The sequence below is a fragment of the Falco naumanni genome, chromosome 6, assembly GCF_017639655.2.
Source record: "Falco naumanni isolate bFalNau1 chromosome 6, bFalNau1.pat, whole genome shotgun sequence".
Lineage (NCBI taxonomy): Eukaryota > Metazoa > Chordata > Aves > Falconiformes > Falconidae > Falco > Falco naumanni.
Window position 1 is genome coordinate 45,858,914 of NC_054059.1, and position 13,628 is coordinate 45,872,541.

At 37.8% G+C, this 13,628-nt stretch overlaps 1 protein-coding gene across 3 annotated transcripts in view; it reads right to left on the bottom strand.

Moving 5' to 3' along the window:
- RMND1 (required for meiotic nuclear division 1 homolog) overlaps positions 1–13,628 on the bottom strand; it is a 21,842-nt gene continuing 8,214 nt past the window's right edge. For 2 of the 3 annotated variants that reach the window (XM_040598279.1, XM_040598280.1), the window contains exons 4-12: positions 10,954–11,029; positions 10,548–10,587; positions 7,042–7,142; positions 5,635–5,741; positions 3,555–3,619; positions 2,610–2,686; positions 1,340–1,460; positions 437–553; positions 1–176 (exon numbers count right to left, since the gene is read on the bottom strand). In XM_040598279.1, the coding sequence (XP_040454213.1) occupies positions 144–176; positions 437–553; positions 1,340–1,460; positions 2,610–2,686; positions 3,555–3,619; positions 5,635–5,741; positions 7,042–7,142; positions 10,548–10,587; positions 10,954–11,029 (737 nt within the window). In that variant the 3' untranslated portion in view covers positions 1–143. Of the gene's footprint in view, positions 177–436; positions 554–989; positions 1,164–1,339; positions 1,461–2,609; positions 2,687–3,554; positions 3,620–5,634; positions 5,742–7,041; positions 7,143–10,547; positions 10,588–10,953; positions 11,030–13,628 lie in introns of those variants that run through there. The other variant, XR_005828461.1, reaches the window with a different exon arrangement.

Sequence of the window (13,628 nt, forward strand, 5' to 3'; positions counted from 1 at the left end):
TCATGTTCACAGACTGATTTATTGTTTTTTAATTTGAATAAGAAGATGTACATATTTATCAAGGGACACAATTCGACTATTTTCCAGAAGCATCTGATAGACAAGAATTTTCCGGTTTTGTCAGTCTTGAGTTTCTTCTGTCATCAGAAAACAACCCTTGCAAGTTCAAACAGAACCTGTGGAATGGCAAACACATTGATACGAATTTTTATTTGATTTAATAATCCTTAGAACAGCTTATACTGTAAACAACGTAATCTGAAAAATAATTATAGCTGCAATTCTAAAGTTACTTGCAAAGAACTGAAGACTAATCCCCTTATACAGTACATTACATTAATAAAATAATCCTAATTCTCAAATTGTGAAGCATATAAATTGCACCTGTTCCAACATTTTCAGTGTGACAGTGGGGAAAACCCCCACCACTACCAACCTCTATGGTGATGAGTATGACTATCATCCACTCGAGGCGCAGAGCGTGCTTTTCATTCAGGTGATTTCGCATTAGATCTGTCAGGTCCATGCAGTGCTGAAGCTTTTCATTCATTACCTGCAAGAGATTCCAAATGTATGGCAAATCTGGATTCTGTAAGGGCAATAAGACCACTACATAAAGGAACACAATCCACAGAAGGGCTTCACTGAGCAGAACCAGAAAGGTGTTGACACCTTTCTGTGAAAGAACAGAACAGAAAGTCCTGTAAGGCAACATGCACAAGCAACAGAAATTTCAATATAAATGAGCCTGTTATTTCAAGAAATTCACAAAAAAAAAAAAAAAGAAATTTAGATATGCATCTGCAGGTATTAAACTGCTTCTGGCTGATATCTACTCATGGAAACGGGCACAAGCAAAAGATGCAGCTTATTGGAATGCCTTGAAAGTAACTAAATATTTATGGTTGCTGTACCACCGGAAGAGGTAGTTTTAGTGCTTCTTACTCTGGTTCGGCAGTAAGCATCATGTCGTCCTTCAATGAACTGACCTGAATGATCATGTCAGTAAGAAGACTGCTTCACATCTGTTTTTTTTGACTTGTTTTCTTGCACGCGTTTCAGAAGAAGAATTAAATCTCCTCTTCTTACAACTACTTAAAGCCTAATTTAGTGGCTTGGGAAATACACAATCCATTAATGTGAGGCAGCGTTGTTAACCTGAACTGGATAGAAGATGTGAGTGGGTTACAAACGTGGAAAAGGGGATAGTATATAGGATCCTATTATTCTTTATTCAGTTTCTACAATTCAAACATTCATTCCTGGAGCAGTCTGTAACTGTGCTGAGCCAAAGACAGCTGATCTGAGTGGAAAATTCTCCTAACAGTAAGCCACCTACCTTAACTCTGCGATTAATGTTGAGGAACTGACAAGTCTTGTCATAGAGCTCTTCCAATTTTTCTCTATCCCAGTAGAAATCAGGAGTTATTAGCAGATCTGAACTCAGATTTATACGGTGTCTAAAAAGAATGGGTACTACTGTAGTTCAAACTTCCTTTTGGTGAATATAGGAGCAAATATTTACATAGCAGTTAAAAAAAACAGGAAAAGTTTCCTGTAATTTTAAATAAAAAAAAGTATGAAAAGAATCTCCTTTCATCATAAAAATACAATAGTAGTCATTGTTTAAAATTGGTCACATCTGAAACTTTTATAAGAATACTGTACTGTGTAATACTTTTGAGCATAAATGACTTTTACCTGTGGCAGTGTTGCCTCCTCAACTCCTCACCTTCCTTGGCTTCTGCAGTTCGTCCTTGACTACGCTAGTAACTCACTGAAGCTGAAGTGGTACCCGAATGAAAGTTGCTGGGGAGCTCCTTAACAACTTGACTGTATCTCAGAACTCCCAAGTGTGACTAGTACTGCATGCTGGGTATGTGAGCACAGCACACCTTCCAGGACCAGGCTAAAGTCTCAACATTATAAAGGCTAAGACCTAAAATCTCCCACTTGCAACCTACTGCTCACATAAATCTTTGGACACTTAGAACATCACTGTTCATTACAGAACAGTCCTTCAAATAAGGATATAAAATCCAGTGTTTAAAACAGTAATCACTTTTTAAATTTACCTCTTCACTGATTTTTGAGTTTTGTAAAAAAGTTTATAATGCTCTGTGTTCTCAATGGCCAAACTTCACTTGAGAGGGGAAAAACCCCCAATAAATTTTTACAATGTAGCAGTGGTTTCTGACTAAGTTAAGGGAAGAACAGAACTCACAGAAAAGCTTTACTAACTCTAGTCTGTAGTTAACAGTTCTGCCTACCCCTGTCCTTCCTCCTGGTATCCTTTGCATACTCCAGTATCTACTGTAATTACTGGCGATGAGATGTGTTCCTGGACCTAGGGAGGGAAAAGGGTGCAGAATGTGGGCATTCACAATATGCTGCTTAATGTCCTTCTAACAGACACCACAGTGTGAGTGGTGAGCCAGTGGGTCCTCTGACCACCGTAAACAGCACACACAGTCTCCAGCCAACAGAAGGTTGAAGGAATCCTCACCCACCCCACCGTGTTTAGTGTGTATTCTGGTCTTTGGATCATGCACAACTTAATTTTTAAGTTCTGTGTAATACAGTGTCTTGGGTGTAACCAGGAAAGTTACCTTAATGCGAAGAGTTCTCCAATTTTCTGCATTACATCTGCATGAGACAGTTTTACCTTCCTTCGTGACTTTAGTATCTGCAAAGTAACAAGTTTTTTATTGTTGGATCAAGTAGCATGTACCAGTAGTTAAGAAGTATGGAGTTTTACAGCCTGATGTATATGAGTTAAAATCTGGATGCATATCGTAATAAAAAATTAATGCCTATCACAGTAACATTGGAGTTTTATTTGCTTAGTGCCTTACTTATCTAGCTTTATAAGAATATCACCATGCAACTGTTCAAACAGGTTTTTCAATAAATCATTGAGTACATCATCAGTACCTATACAAAATCCTGGGGTATTTTCTATGAATCATTTCCTGAACGAGATATCATTTGGTTTTTCTTCCTACTATTGTTATTTTTAAGCCATGATGGTGCTCTTTCACCTTGCCACTACTTAGCCTTTTTACAGCCTCTTTCCTTACAACAAATAAAAAAAATAACAATTATAGTTTCTCTTTTGAACTCTATTAATCTCATTTTATATCTGATATCACATGGGCTTTGTATTTTAATTAAGTCTCAGGAAAAACTCTTTTTAAGTCACTCAAACCTCTTCATTTTATGCAAGTTAAAGCACATTACTTTCAGCGCAAGCTGCCAGACATTGTGTTTGGCCAGGTTTTTAAATGCTGCTTGTCCTGTTACGTGTACACATTCAACAGTAGCAGTGACAGTGGCACAACACGGGAAACATTCCAGCAGATCCCCGCTCCCAACCCTTTAAAGACTGATGATTTCTTGTCCCACCACTGTGCAAGTGTTCTGAGCTTCTCAACATTGGCTTCATCAAATGCATTAAGCATTCAGTTGCTTTTCCCATATCCTCAGCTGTATCTGGACTGATCTTTTACAAAGCACATTAGAAAAGGAGAGGAGAGCTACAAACAAGACCTCACCTCAGGTATTGACTGGATAGATTCCACGAAGTTATCCAACAATGATTCCCAAATAGCCAGCTTTACTGCAACACAGAGGTGACAAAAGCAGAACACTGAGATGCAGATATGCTTTCAAGTAACTTTGAATCTGCTGACATGCTGCTTCAAGACATGTTGATACATACGGACATTATTTGCAGCAAGCTACCGTTAGTATTATACAATCAATGCCTCTACATGTACAAACAAATCCAGGCTGGGCACGGACACAGCACTGCACACAGCGCAGCTCTTCTCCAAATGATCAGTTCAGATCCTGGAGAGTTTTTGCTTCAGCTCAAAAGTTACATGTTTGTTAAGTGCTCTACTGTATGTTCACAGCTTTTGCAAAGTACGTTCCAAGGAGGCTGGCGATAATGAGCCATCGCACTCACTTCATGTGGTGCCACTCAAAGAGACTCTGCTGCATTTCTAGTGTCCCCCAGAACCCTCACTCTCCATTTGTCCAGTGTTTGACGCAGCATGCTCAAACCAAGTTGGCTTGCATAGATACACCACCTGTACTTGCTGAAGTTCAGTTCAAACTTAAGCAAACTCCCGTTTTGTTTTTTGGTGAATATACTGTTCACTGAAGATGTTAACATCTATAGAAGCTGTTCAGTGCAGGCCATGGCAACACAAATTCTACTATGCCTCAGCTTGAGCCTGGAAAGATGTTTCTACAGGAAGATGATACATCTCAGGTCTTTGTTCTTTAGTCCACAGATTCCCAGACAAGAATAAGGTAGCAACAGATCAAACGTTAACCCTATTCACTCAGAAAAATTAATCAGGAAAGATTTAATTATCAAAATGAACTCCATTGTGGTAGTAATCAATATTATCATCTAGTCAGGACACTGATAGTAAATCCAATGCCAAGCATTTTTCACAATCATCTTTTGAACAGAGAGGCCTAAATCAAGCCAGTGTCTTAACTGACATTTAATTTAGCCCCTGACAAAAAGCCAATAGGCATTTCAACTATCACCGATTATTTGACAGAGGCTGTTTTCCGCTGTGTCATGAATTTGACTTCAACTATACTTGCATCCTTTATTTTTATTGAACATTATTGAACTGTTTTCCTTCATGTGCATGTTTCACACCAACATAAACTGGTACCAATTATATCCCCGAAATAAATCACTTGCTCAGTTATGTGGCACTACTCTTCCATGCATTTGCTTTATGAATAGGAAAGCTATAGAGAACATAAGTTTATTTTCTCAGTAGTTCTTCCTTTGACAGTCAAGAACCATTTAGTTATGCTGTACTCCTTGATCAAGTGGAGTATCAGTTCAAAAATATGCATTCTGTGTTTAAAGGTGCACTTCCCAAACACTGCAAGAATCTTGTAATTTACCCTAAAAGCAGTAGGGGTGGACAGAACTAATGTCCTTTAAAGGTCTTTTCAAAGACAGCCTTACTGCTGCTAGATTGTACTGCCACTTTCTACCTCATTTGCGGTCTGAAGCAGCAGAGAGGGCATTTCCTCAAGCAGCAGCACTGCTGCTGAGCCTGGCTTCTTCCCAGTGCCCCTTGCTATCTCCTGCCACGGCTAGTAAGCCTGGAAAACACTATCTGTGGCTCTGGTCCACACCTGTGATACCAGTACACCTCCCCAGCTGGGAATCACTGCTCTACATTACTTCTTCAGCTGACATCTTGCTTTTTCTGTTAGAGGAGATGATGTCAGGATTAATTACCTAAGATTATTGACAGGTTTCAAGTACTGAACTTTATGCTCATTGCTGTCCTAGAATAGTTCTCAAGGGTGGGGAACAGAATGTTCAGCAGAATGAGTATCTTCTCCAAAGTATGTTTCTTAATGTGCTTTGTTCATCTTTAAGGTGATTTCCATTTAGTAATTCCAATTTATAGAAAACAAGGTAAAAACTTTGAAAATGAATCCTCCCACGGAATCACAATCAATCTTTGCAGTTTGCCTAAACCAGACACTGAGTCTTCTCCAATCTGTTACTGTACAGGTCCCACTTACAATGACATTTCACAAGATCTGTAGCATAGGCTGATATTACAAACAATATTAACTTACCAGAAAGGCAAAGGGCATTTGAAAAGGCAAATTTCTGCAGAACAACTTCATCACTATCCAGCTCAGAATTTAATAAGATTTCTCCTTTATGAAGCTTTGACTGACCTCTGTTAAAATAGGATTGAAACATCTTCATTGACTAAGCCACCACCAAAGGAACACTTAAAGAACAATCAACAACGCAAGAAAGGTTGTTTGTTTATATAAAGTATGCCATATCTTTATGGATGTCATCCCCATCCTTGCGTTTTACTCACATTCAACCTGACAGTAACCAAAATAAATCACTAAAAATTAGTTACTCAGTCTAGTATCATGACCAGGTTTTCTAGGTTTAAATGAAACTGCAGCACGCTATGATGGTAACTACAGCATGACTATATACACAGTTAATTTAGAGTAAGCAGGATGCTGGCCTCTCTCTTGCTCTCAAGCTCCTGTATTATCTTTCTGTTTCTGTTTGCCTTTTCTTCTGCCACTTTTATGAATGTCGCTCCGTCCCTGCTATGATATTACTTTCCCCAAAACCTCTATTTTGCATAGTGGGCCAGGAGCAAAGAAAAAGAGGCATGAGAGTCGTTCTATTTAGCATGTCAATCTCACTATGAAACTTGGATTAACACAATGGAATATATCAGGAATCACAAATTACACAATTGGATAGTACATGCAGTTTTCAAATGGCCAGGAAGAAAAACCTGCCCTCATATCAGGTTACCTTAAATAAGATCAACCTCATTAGCTCAGCTCCTAGCGTTAATAGTGTCCTGTCTAGGAGATGTTTCTTGGTGCTGTTGGAAAGTGACAGATAATTTATGTAATCACTTACATTGAGAAATATTTCCATACAGATTATTTGCTCCTCATGATGAAAAAACACTATTTTACAAGGCGAGACAACTTGCCAGGTTTATTGTTCCACAGTATTCAAGTTATGGTTTTCCTAGGAAGTGAAGTGATGTGCTGAGTTACATCCTTTATATGGACCTAGAGGCCACTGAGGAAAGCTTACACAGAGAATCCTCTTTAAAATCAGGCTTGTCTCAATAATGCTTTTTTTTTGGTTTGTTTTTTTTTTTTTTTTAAGGTACATAGTTTCTGTTTGGGACTGCTGTAGAATGTTCGGGTGTATGGGTAGGGAGCTTTGTAATTTACAAAATCTACTATATAACCAAGTCACAAAGGCCACTGCATAAATGCAAGTTTAGCAGTACAGCAAAATTTGTCAATTTGGACATAATTGTTTTCTCCTTTCCTTATTTTAATCATTCGGGGCGGGGGTGGTGGTGGGGTGGGAGGGGAAAGAGTTAGAACACGTATATTCTTACTAGATGCTTTCATGCTTTCACTTGAATTTGTCTTAGGTGTCTATTAGCTTTTATATAAAGAGTGCCTGAAGATACTTACTCTCCTATTCTATAGTTCATCTCTTCATTCTCCCAATAGACTAGTGCAACTTCGTACGGCTGGATTTCATGCTGTTCTAGTACTTGCATGATATTCTTCATCTATGAAAAAAAGACCATTGCATGCACAGGAACAGTTACCACGCACTATACTATCACTCTACAAAGATCTCGTGTCTAATAGGTTGATGATAACTCTTCATGCTGAAGTTATTTAAATAACAATTAATAGGTTTGCTAAGGAATTAAGTGATAATTAACAGTTTACTTCTGAAGCTATCTGTAGCTGCATGGAAGAATTTGTGGCTATGAACACGAAATCTGTAAAGACTAAGATGTCATTTAACAATGAGCTGTTCAAGATTTTGGCAGATACCCGAGTGTGGGAATGAATCTTTAGGATAAGTACATCAGGTGGCTGTCTCTGCCAAAATTACTAGTTTGCTGATAAAATCAACAGTTTGGTTTCAGCTACCAGAGGTTGGGTTGTTTTACAGAAATCCTTTACTGCTACAGAAATCTGTAAAAATGCTTTCAGCTGCCCACAATCAACCCTGTAAACAGTTAAATGTGCAATTTTACTTGGAGAAGTAATCTCATTGTCATTTTATTCTCAAGCACACTAAAACCTGATGCAGGAAGAAAGAACTCTTCTCCTTCACAAAACTTTCTCTTCTGACATCTGTCTTAGGATCCCTCATCCTTGGTTTTTTCTATGTGCTACAAGGCTCCTCTCATAAAAATCATTCTGCAATTAGCTCAAATTCTGAACCAAAAAATAAAAGCACTCACCTACAGGTTTGTAAAGGCATTTAGTTACATAACAGTCAAAAAAACCCTCACTACCACAATACACTTCTGATACATAAATTCTTTAAAGAGGTAAATCTTCTACTAAGTCATACCTAAAACACTGTCTTCAAAACAATGGATAATAGTTTACCTTTTAGTGCAAAACTGTATGCTAGTAAATTGTTCATGAAGCATATTCTCCAGTTAAATACTCTAAAAAAAATCTGTTGGATCACCTCCAAGAAGGATTTTCTTCGCAGTGCTAGCTTTCTTACTTGCTTTCAAGAAATTTGGCTATACTGGCTATGTAAGACACGTTAACATTTTTCACTAACCCCCCTCCCCAACCCTACAGCTGCAACTGCTTGTTTCATAATCCTGAATTTAATATTAGTGTGACTAGTACCTGCCATATATTTCAAGTCTTGTGATAAAAAAGGGTATGAAAAATTGTTTTGATTTTTTAAGCAAGGAAGGGTCTGCTGTTAGACCAGTCAGTTTGGCCAACCAGCTATGCTGTGTCCAGGGACAGTTCAGCAATGCAAACCCTGCTAAAATAATGCCAGAGTTAATAGCCAATCCATAATGCAGCATGCCAAACTTCAAGAGTGTGCTCAATTGAACTGAGGTGCTCTAGCTGGCTTTGTGAAATCATTGCTAATACAGTAGTAATTACGCTGTTAATAGACTAACATTCCCTTCCAGAACTACAACCAGCTCAGGCTTCCCAGGGCCAGTACAGAGCAAGATTTAACAAAGCTTTACAGACCGCAATCAACTCTGTGAAATTCATGTGTCTTGTAATATGCGTACTTCCAAAGTTCTCCCATTGCTCTGGATAACGAGAAATTGTATTTCAGTGGCAGCTTTCTTTTATCTAGTTAAAAGTAATACAAAGGCTTCCACTAACTTGAGTTTCTTCTAGGCCCAGCCTAATTTTACAGAAGGGACTGACTACCTGTCACACGGCACACTTAATGAGAAGAGATGTTCTGGATTCACTAAATACAAACTCTTGCTATTACAGGCAATCACGTCACACAATTTCCTTTTAAGAAAAAGATGAAACTCCACCTCAAAGCTAGTTTTGCTTTTTGCCTGTGTTATTTTTGGTGGGGAAGCTGTTGCTGTACAACCTCCCTATTCAGATATTTTAAAGCACTATTTTACATTTTAAATTTCTATTAATGATCAGTCTGTATCTGCTAGTTTAAAGTGTTTTTTCTTCTCCTAACAGTCATTCTGGAGTACTTTTAAAAAGCAAGTTTGTCCACTCACAGCAATTCTCTAAGTTTTGTTTTACTGAATTACTTTCAGTTTCTGTTCTACAGTTTGATTTTCTTTTTTGCTTCAGTTCATTAAAAAATGTGCATAACACCTCTATTTGAGCAAGTCATTTGGAAGTTAAAACTTTGACTATGATTTCAACGAGCAGAAAACGGCAGTTTTCCTCCGCTTTTATAGATAAAGCTAGCAAGGGACCAACTAAAGGTACTAGCACTGACAGGAAAAACGTGGTATCAAATTTTCAAAGGTACTTAAGCGTGTACAACAAACCAAGATTTTTTCAGAGTACTCCAGTGGGCAGAGGTGCCCAGCTCACAAAAATCAACAGGAGTTAGTCAGCTAGTCTTCAGTAATACCTATGGATCAGTACTGTAGTTATGGCCATAGCATCCCAAGTGTGCTACAGGCAAGATTTGAAGGGAGAACTAGTATCTTTTTGTAGGCCAGCTGTCATACTGACCCGCCCCAAAACAGACAGGAAATGAGGAACATTTCAGGTCTGAAACAGAAAAAGCAAACTTGAATCCAGAAATTGTTCACATCTGGAAACAAATGTTCTGTGTTTTCATTTACTTTAATGAAAATCCTCCTGCGAACTCCTGTGAATCTTAGTATCATCTATTCAATACACCATTTAATTTCACATATTCTGCCTACTGATAAGATTAAGACTTTTCCTCTTTGTATCTGGACTCCATTTTTATTTAACCACAGTACTAAAAATATATCACAAAAACTGTTAAATAACTATAAATATATTCATAAAAAAAGATATGCCTGTGGCATACCCCTCTTGGTCAGCAAAGAGCACCCAACTATCATAACAGGTTTGTCATTTCAATATCAACTTATTTTAGCAATTAAATCAATCAATATACATCTTCCTTCAGGAAAATTGCTAGCTGCTAGAAACACAAAGCATTAAAAAGTTGCTTACAAATCTTGCCTCTTGCAAAGTTCTGCAAACATAGGTTTTGAATAGTTTTGACTTGAATGGACTAGAACAGAATGATACTTTTTTCCTAACACATTTTCTGTTATATTAGTGCCTTTCAAACAACCATTCACAGGTTGATTTTTCTGATCTACTTCCTCCAGATGTAGAGCTGCAAGAATTTTCTTATTGTCAATCTCACTAGATTAAGGTTTCAAATTCTTGGCCTTAAGTAGAAAATGTTACCCACTTTGTGTTACACATAATCTTTGCTCATTTTCTGCAGAAATTCAAGTTTCAAAGCTGATACGTCAGCAACCCACACACTCAAGGGCAGCAGCAGGCAAGCACCTGCACTTCTTAGGAGAGGAATCGGTCCTTTTCTTTCACAGAATGATCCAAGCTCCCAAACAAAGCCCAAGCATGCTGAGCTTTGTGGGACTGATAAAATGCCTGCTTACGAAGTTTTTGACAAACAGTTTTGCTTTACTTACACTCTTCTCTTCCACATTCCAAAACACAACAGCCCCTTCCCTGTGAATTCAAGGAAAAAACTGATGTGTAATTATACTGTTTTAAATGTATTTCAATTAAATTGTCAGATTGTACTGGGCAATTTTTGTCATTCTGAATCATGAAACTTAATACCACCTTTGCAAAACCGACATAATAGTTGTTTTTTAACAATACCTTAATTAAAAGAAAAACAAACCACAAGGTAAGTTATTTTTTAACTGTTGAAATAATTCTGATTTCCCCCCCACCAATCATTCTGATTGGGCAGTTATTCCTCCTTGAATTTCATGAGGTAATATAATGCAAATATCTAACAAGCTGCACTACTTCTTTCACACCATTGCTATTAACAAAATGACACTTTGGGCATGATTTATAGCTTACCTGAAAAAAAAAATTATGCCAGAATCATCACCTTTTGCAGAGTGCTCAGTACCAACCACCAAAACATTTGCAGCATCTAGTTTGAAATACATGAAAAAAATTGAATTAGTCAAACTTTTAAACATGATAGCTATTAAGCATATAATTCCAGTTTAACAGTTACATGCTAACATGTCAGTCAGTCCCAGATTTTATTTTTCTGATGAAAATGTTTTCAAGGAAACAACTACAATATGAAACTACACTGCTTCTCTGAAGTGTCACGCTCTAGACAGACTCAGCTACAATGCTGAACTTCACTGCAATCTTTCATTAATGAAATGTGAGTTTTGAAGAAAAAAAATACTTAAGGGAAAACTGATGCAGGGCATAGTAAATAACCAGGAACAGAACACAGCAGTGGATGTGCAACCTGAGTGGACTGTGGAAGTTGCCCACAGGTGCAGTGATATTACCATTCAAATCTGCTTGCCCAGATCTCTCTCTTTTCTATATAGTAAGGGACTAATCTACACTCAAATTCTGCTGACTTCGCTTTCACAGAAACAGGAAAGAGCACACCCTCAAGACAGGAGAGGGTACACCTGCATTTTCCTCCAGAACAGAAGCATGCTTTTGAAACAAATCTTCCAGCCACCATCATTTACCACACTTCCGATGTGTTAAACTGGATTTTTTTTCCCCACTAAATTAAAATGAAAGAGGAGCTCAAAAAATGCACCTGTGGTACTCCAGCCACAAGGTTTTGTGGTTTTTTTTTCAAATTGTTACATTTGTTACATGCATTTATTACAAAGGACCAGACTTGTGCCAAGGTAGGGACAATGTCCCAAAACTTACAAAATGTGCATGATGGATTCTCAAAACAGGGTTTTGGTTTTTTTTCCTATAGGTCTGCTCCACTGTTCTACTTGCTAATATAGACAAAGTTTTATAAGTCCTGATGTGGCTTTGACAAAAAAACATTACTTTCCAGCATTACTCATGTTGTTTCAGAACTAGTGGAAGATAGACCAGCAAAACTCCCTATCTTCTATTATAAAGTGAGACTCCGCAAACAGGAATTTGCAGGGCCTAACACCTAAGCCTTGAAAAGTTCAACCTCTTTGCAGAAAGATCACAGGTCAAGTGACAAGGCATCAAATTCAGCCCACGTACAAATTCCACCCTCTGCTTTACTGCTCAAGCCATACAGGCCAGGTAGACTGAGGCTGCAGCGAAAGATGCCTAAATATTGCATGCTCTTTTGCCAATACCTGAACTGAGACCACACACTTGGTCTGCATGAACTCTTTAAAGACTTCTCTTCCACTTGCTGTTCCAGTTCAGAAACGCATCATTTGATGAATCAATAGAGCAAGTTTTGGGTGTGGAGTTTGAGTTCACCATGGATTTGCCTGCGTTTTCTCATTTGCCTTTTCAAATATCACCCTTATCTATTTATCCACTCAAGATGAAACACAATTGAAGAGAACTTGGTCCATTTTGGTCCATTCTAAGCGGAGGTACAGGATCTGCCTCCAAAATGTCTTTAAAGAGGTTGAAAACAAGAATAATGCTTAAGAAGAACACTACAAAGCAACAAATCCACACAATAATTGCTAATTTGGATTTCTGTGTGCTAATATTTTTTTATTTTCCAAGATTCAGTGTTTGAGCTGCTAACCAACCAGTCCTACACACACAAGGCAACTACCAGAACACATCAGATCTGCTGGCATAATCCAACATCCTTTCACCGTTACTTCCTCTAAACTTTTGATAAATAGAGTACCTATTGTGAGAAGTCAAAAACCACACCATGAAGAAATGAAAAAAACTGTCAAAACCCACACTCCCAGGGTAAAATACCAGCAACAGCAACATTTGCCTTACAGTAATTCACAGTCATACTAGGGATTGTATGAAGTTTCTAACCCAAAGCTGTGAAACCACTGTTGGTTTTAATACAAAGGAACATGAAGCCTATATGCTAAAGCCCCTTGTCTTTTTGCCATGTTCAACTTTCTGAGCAAGATGATCGTTGGTAAATCTTGTCTTTGAAAGAGACCCACTAGAGCATTCTTGCACTTGGATTATTAAGAGTTTGAGAGACAGCCAGATATTTGATAACCTCTACTGAAATGCCCATAAACACTACCTGTCATTCTCTTGGTTTCATATAATCTGTTTATTAAAAAAAAAAAAAAAAAAAAGATTCTACTGCCAACATATGAAAATCACAGCTGTTCTAGGGCATAAGGTTCCTTAAGCTATAAAAAGCTCCATTTGTTTTTCTCTTGTAGTATATATACTTCAACTAGTTCCAAGCCATACTTTCCCAAGTCTTCAGGGATACTCTGAGCGGAAATCAGAACCAATTATTTTGCTGAAGCCTAGCTAAGTGAAGCATTCAACAATTGCTGGGATATATTTGACTCAGTAAAAAAACCAACAAAACAACCAAAACCCAAACAAACTATCAACTGCATTCTCTTTACTGGAACTAAGCATTTATGTGTATATCTTTTCCATTTCACTTAGTCAGCAAGATTCTCTCTCGCATGCCTTCCCCTCCAGCCCTCAGTGATTTACATTAATAGAACTGTGGGTATGGAAAGAAGATGCAACTTCAAATTACAAAATTTTTTTGACAGCTGAAGCACTACAGTGTCACATTACTGGAAGATTAATTA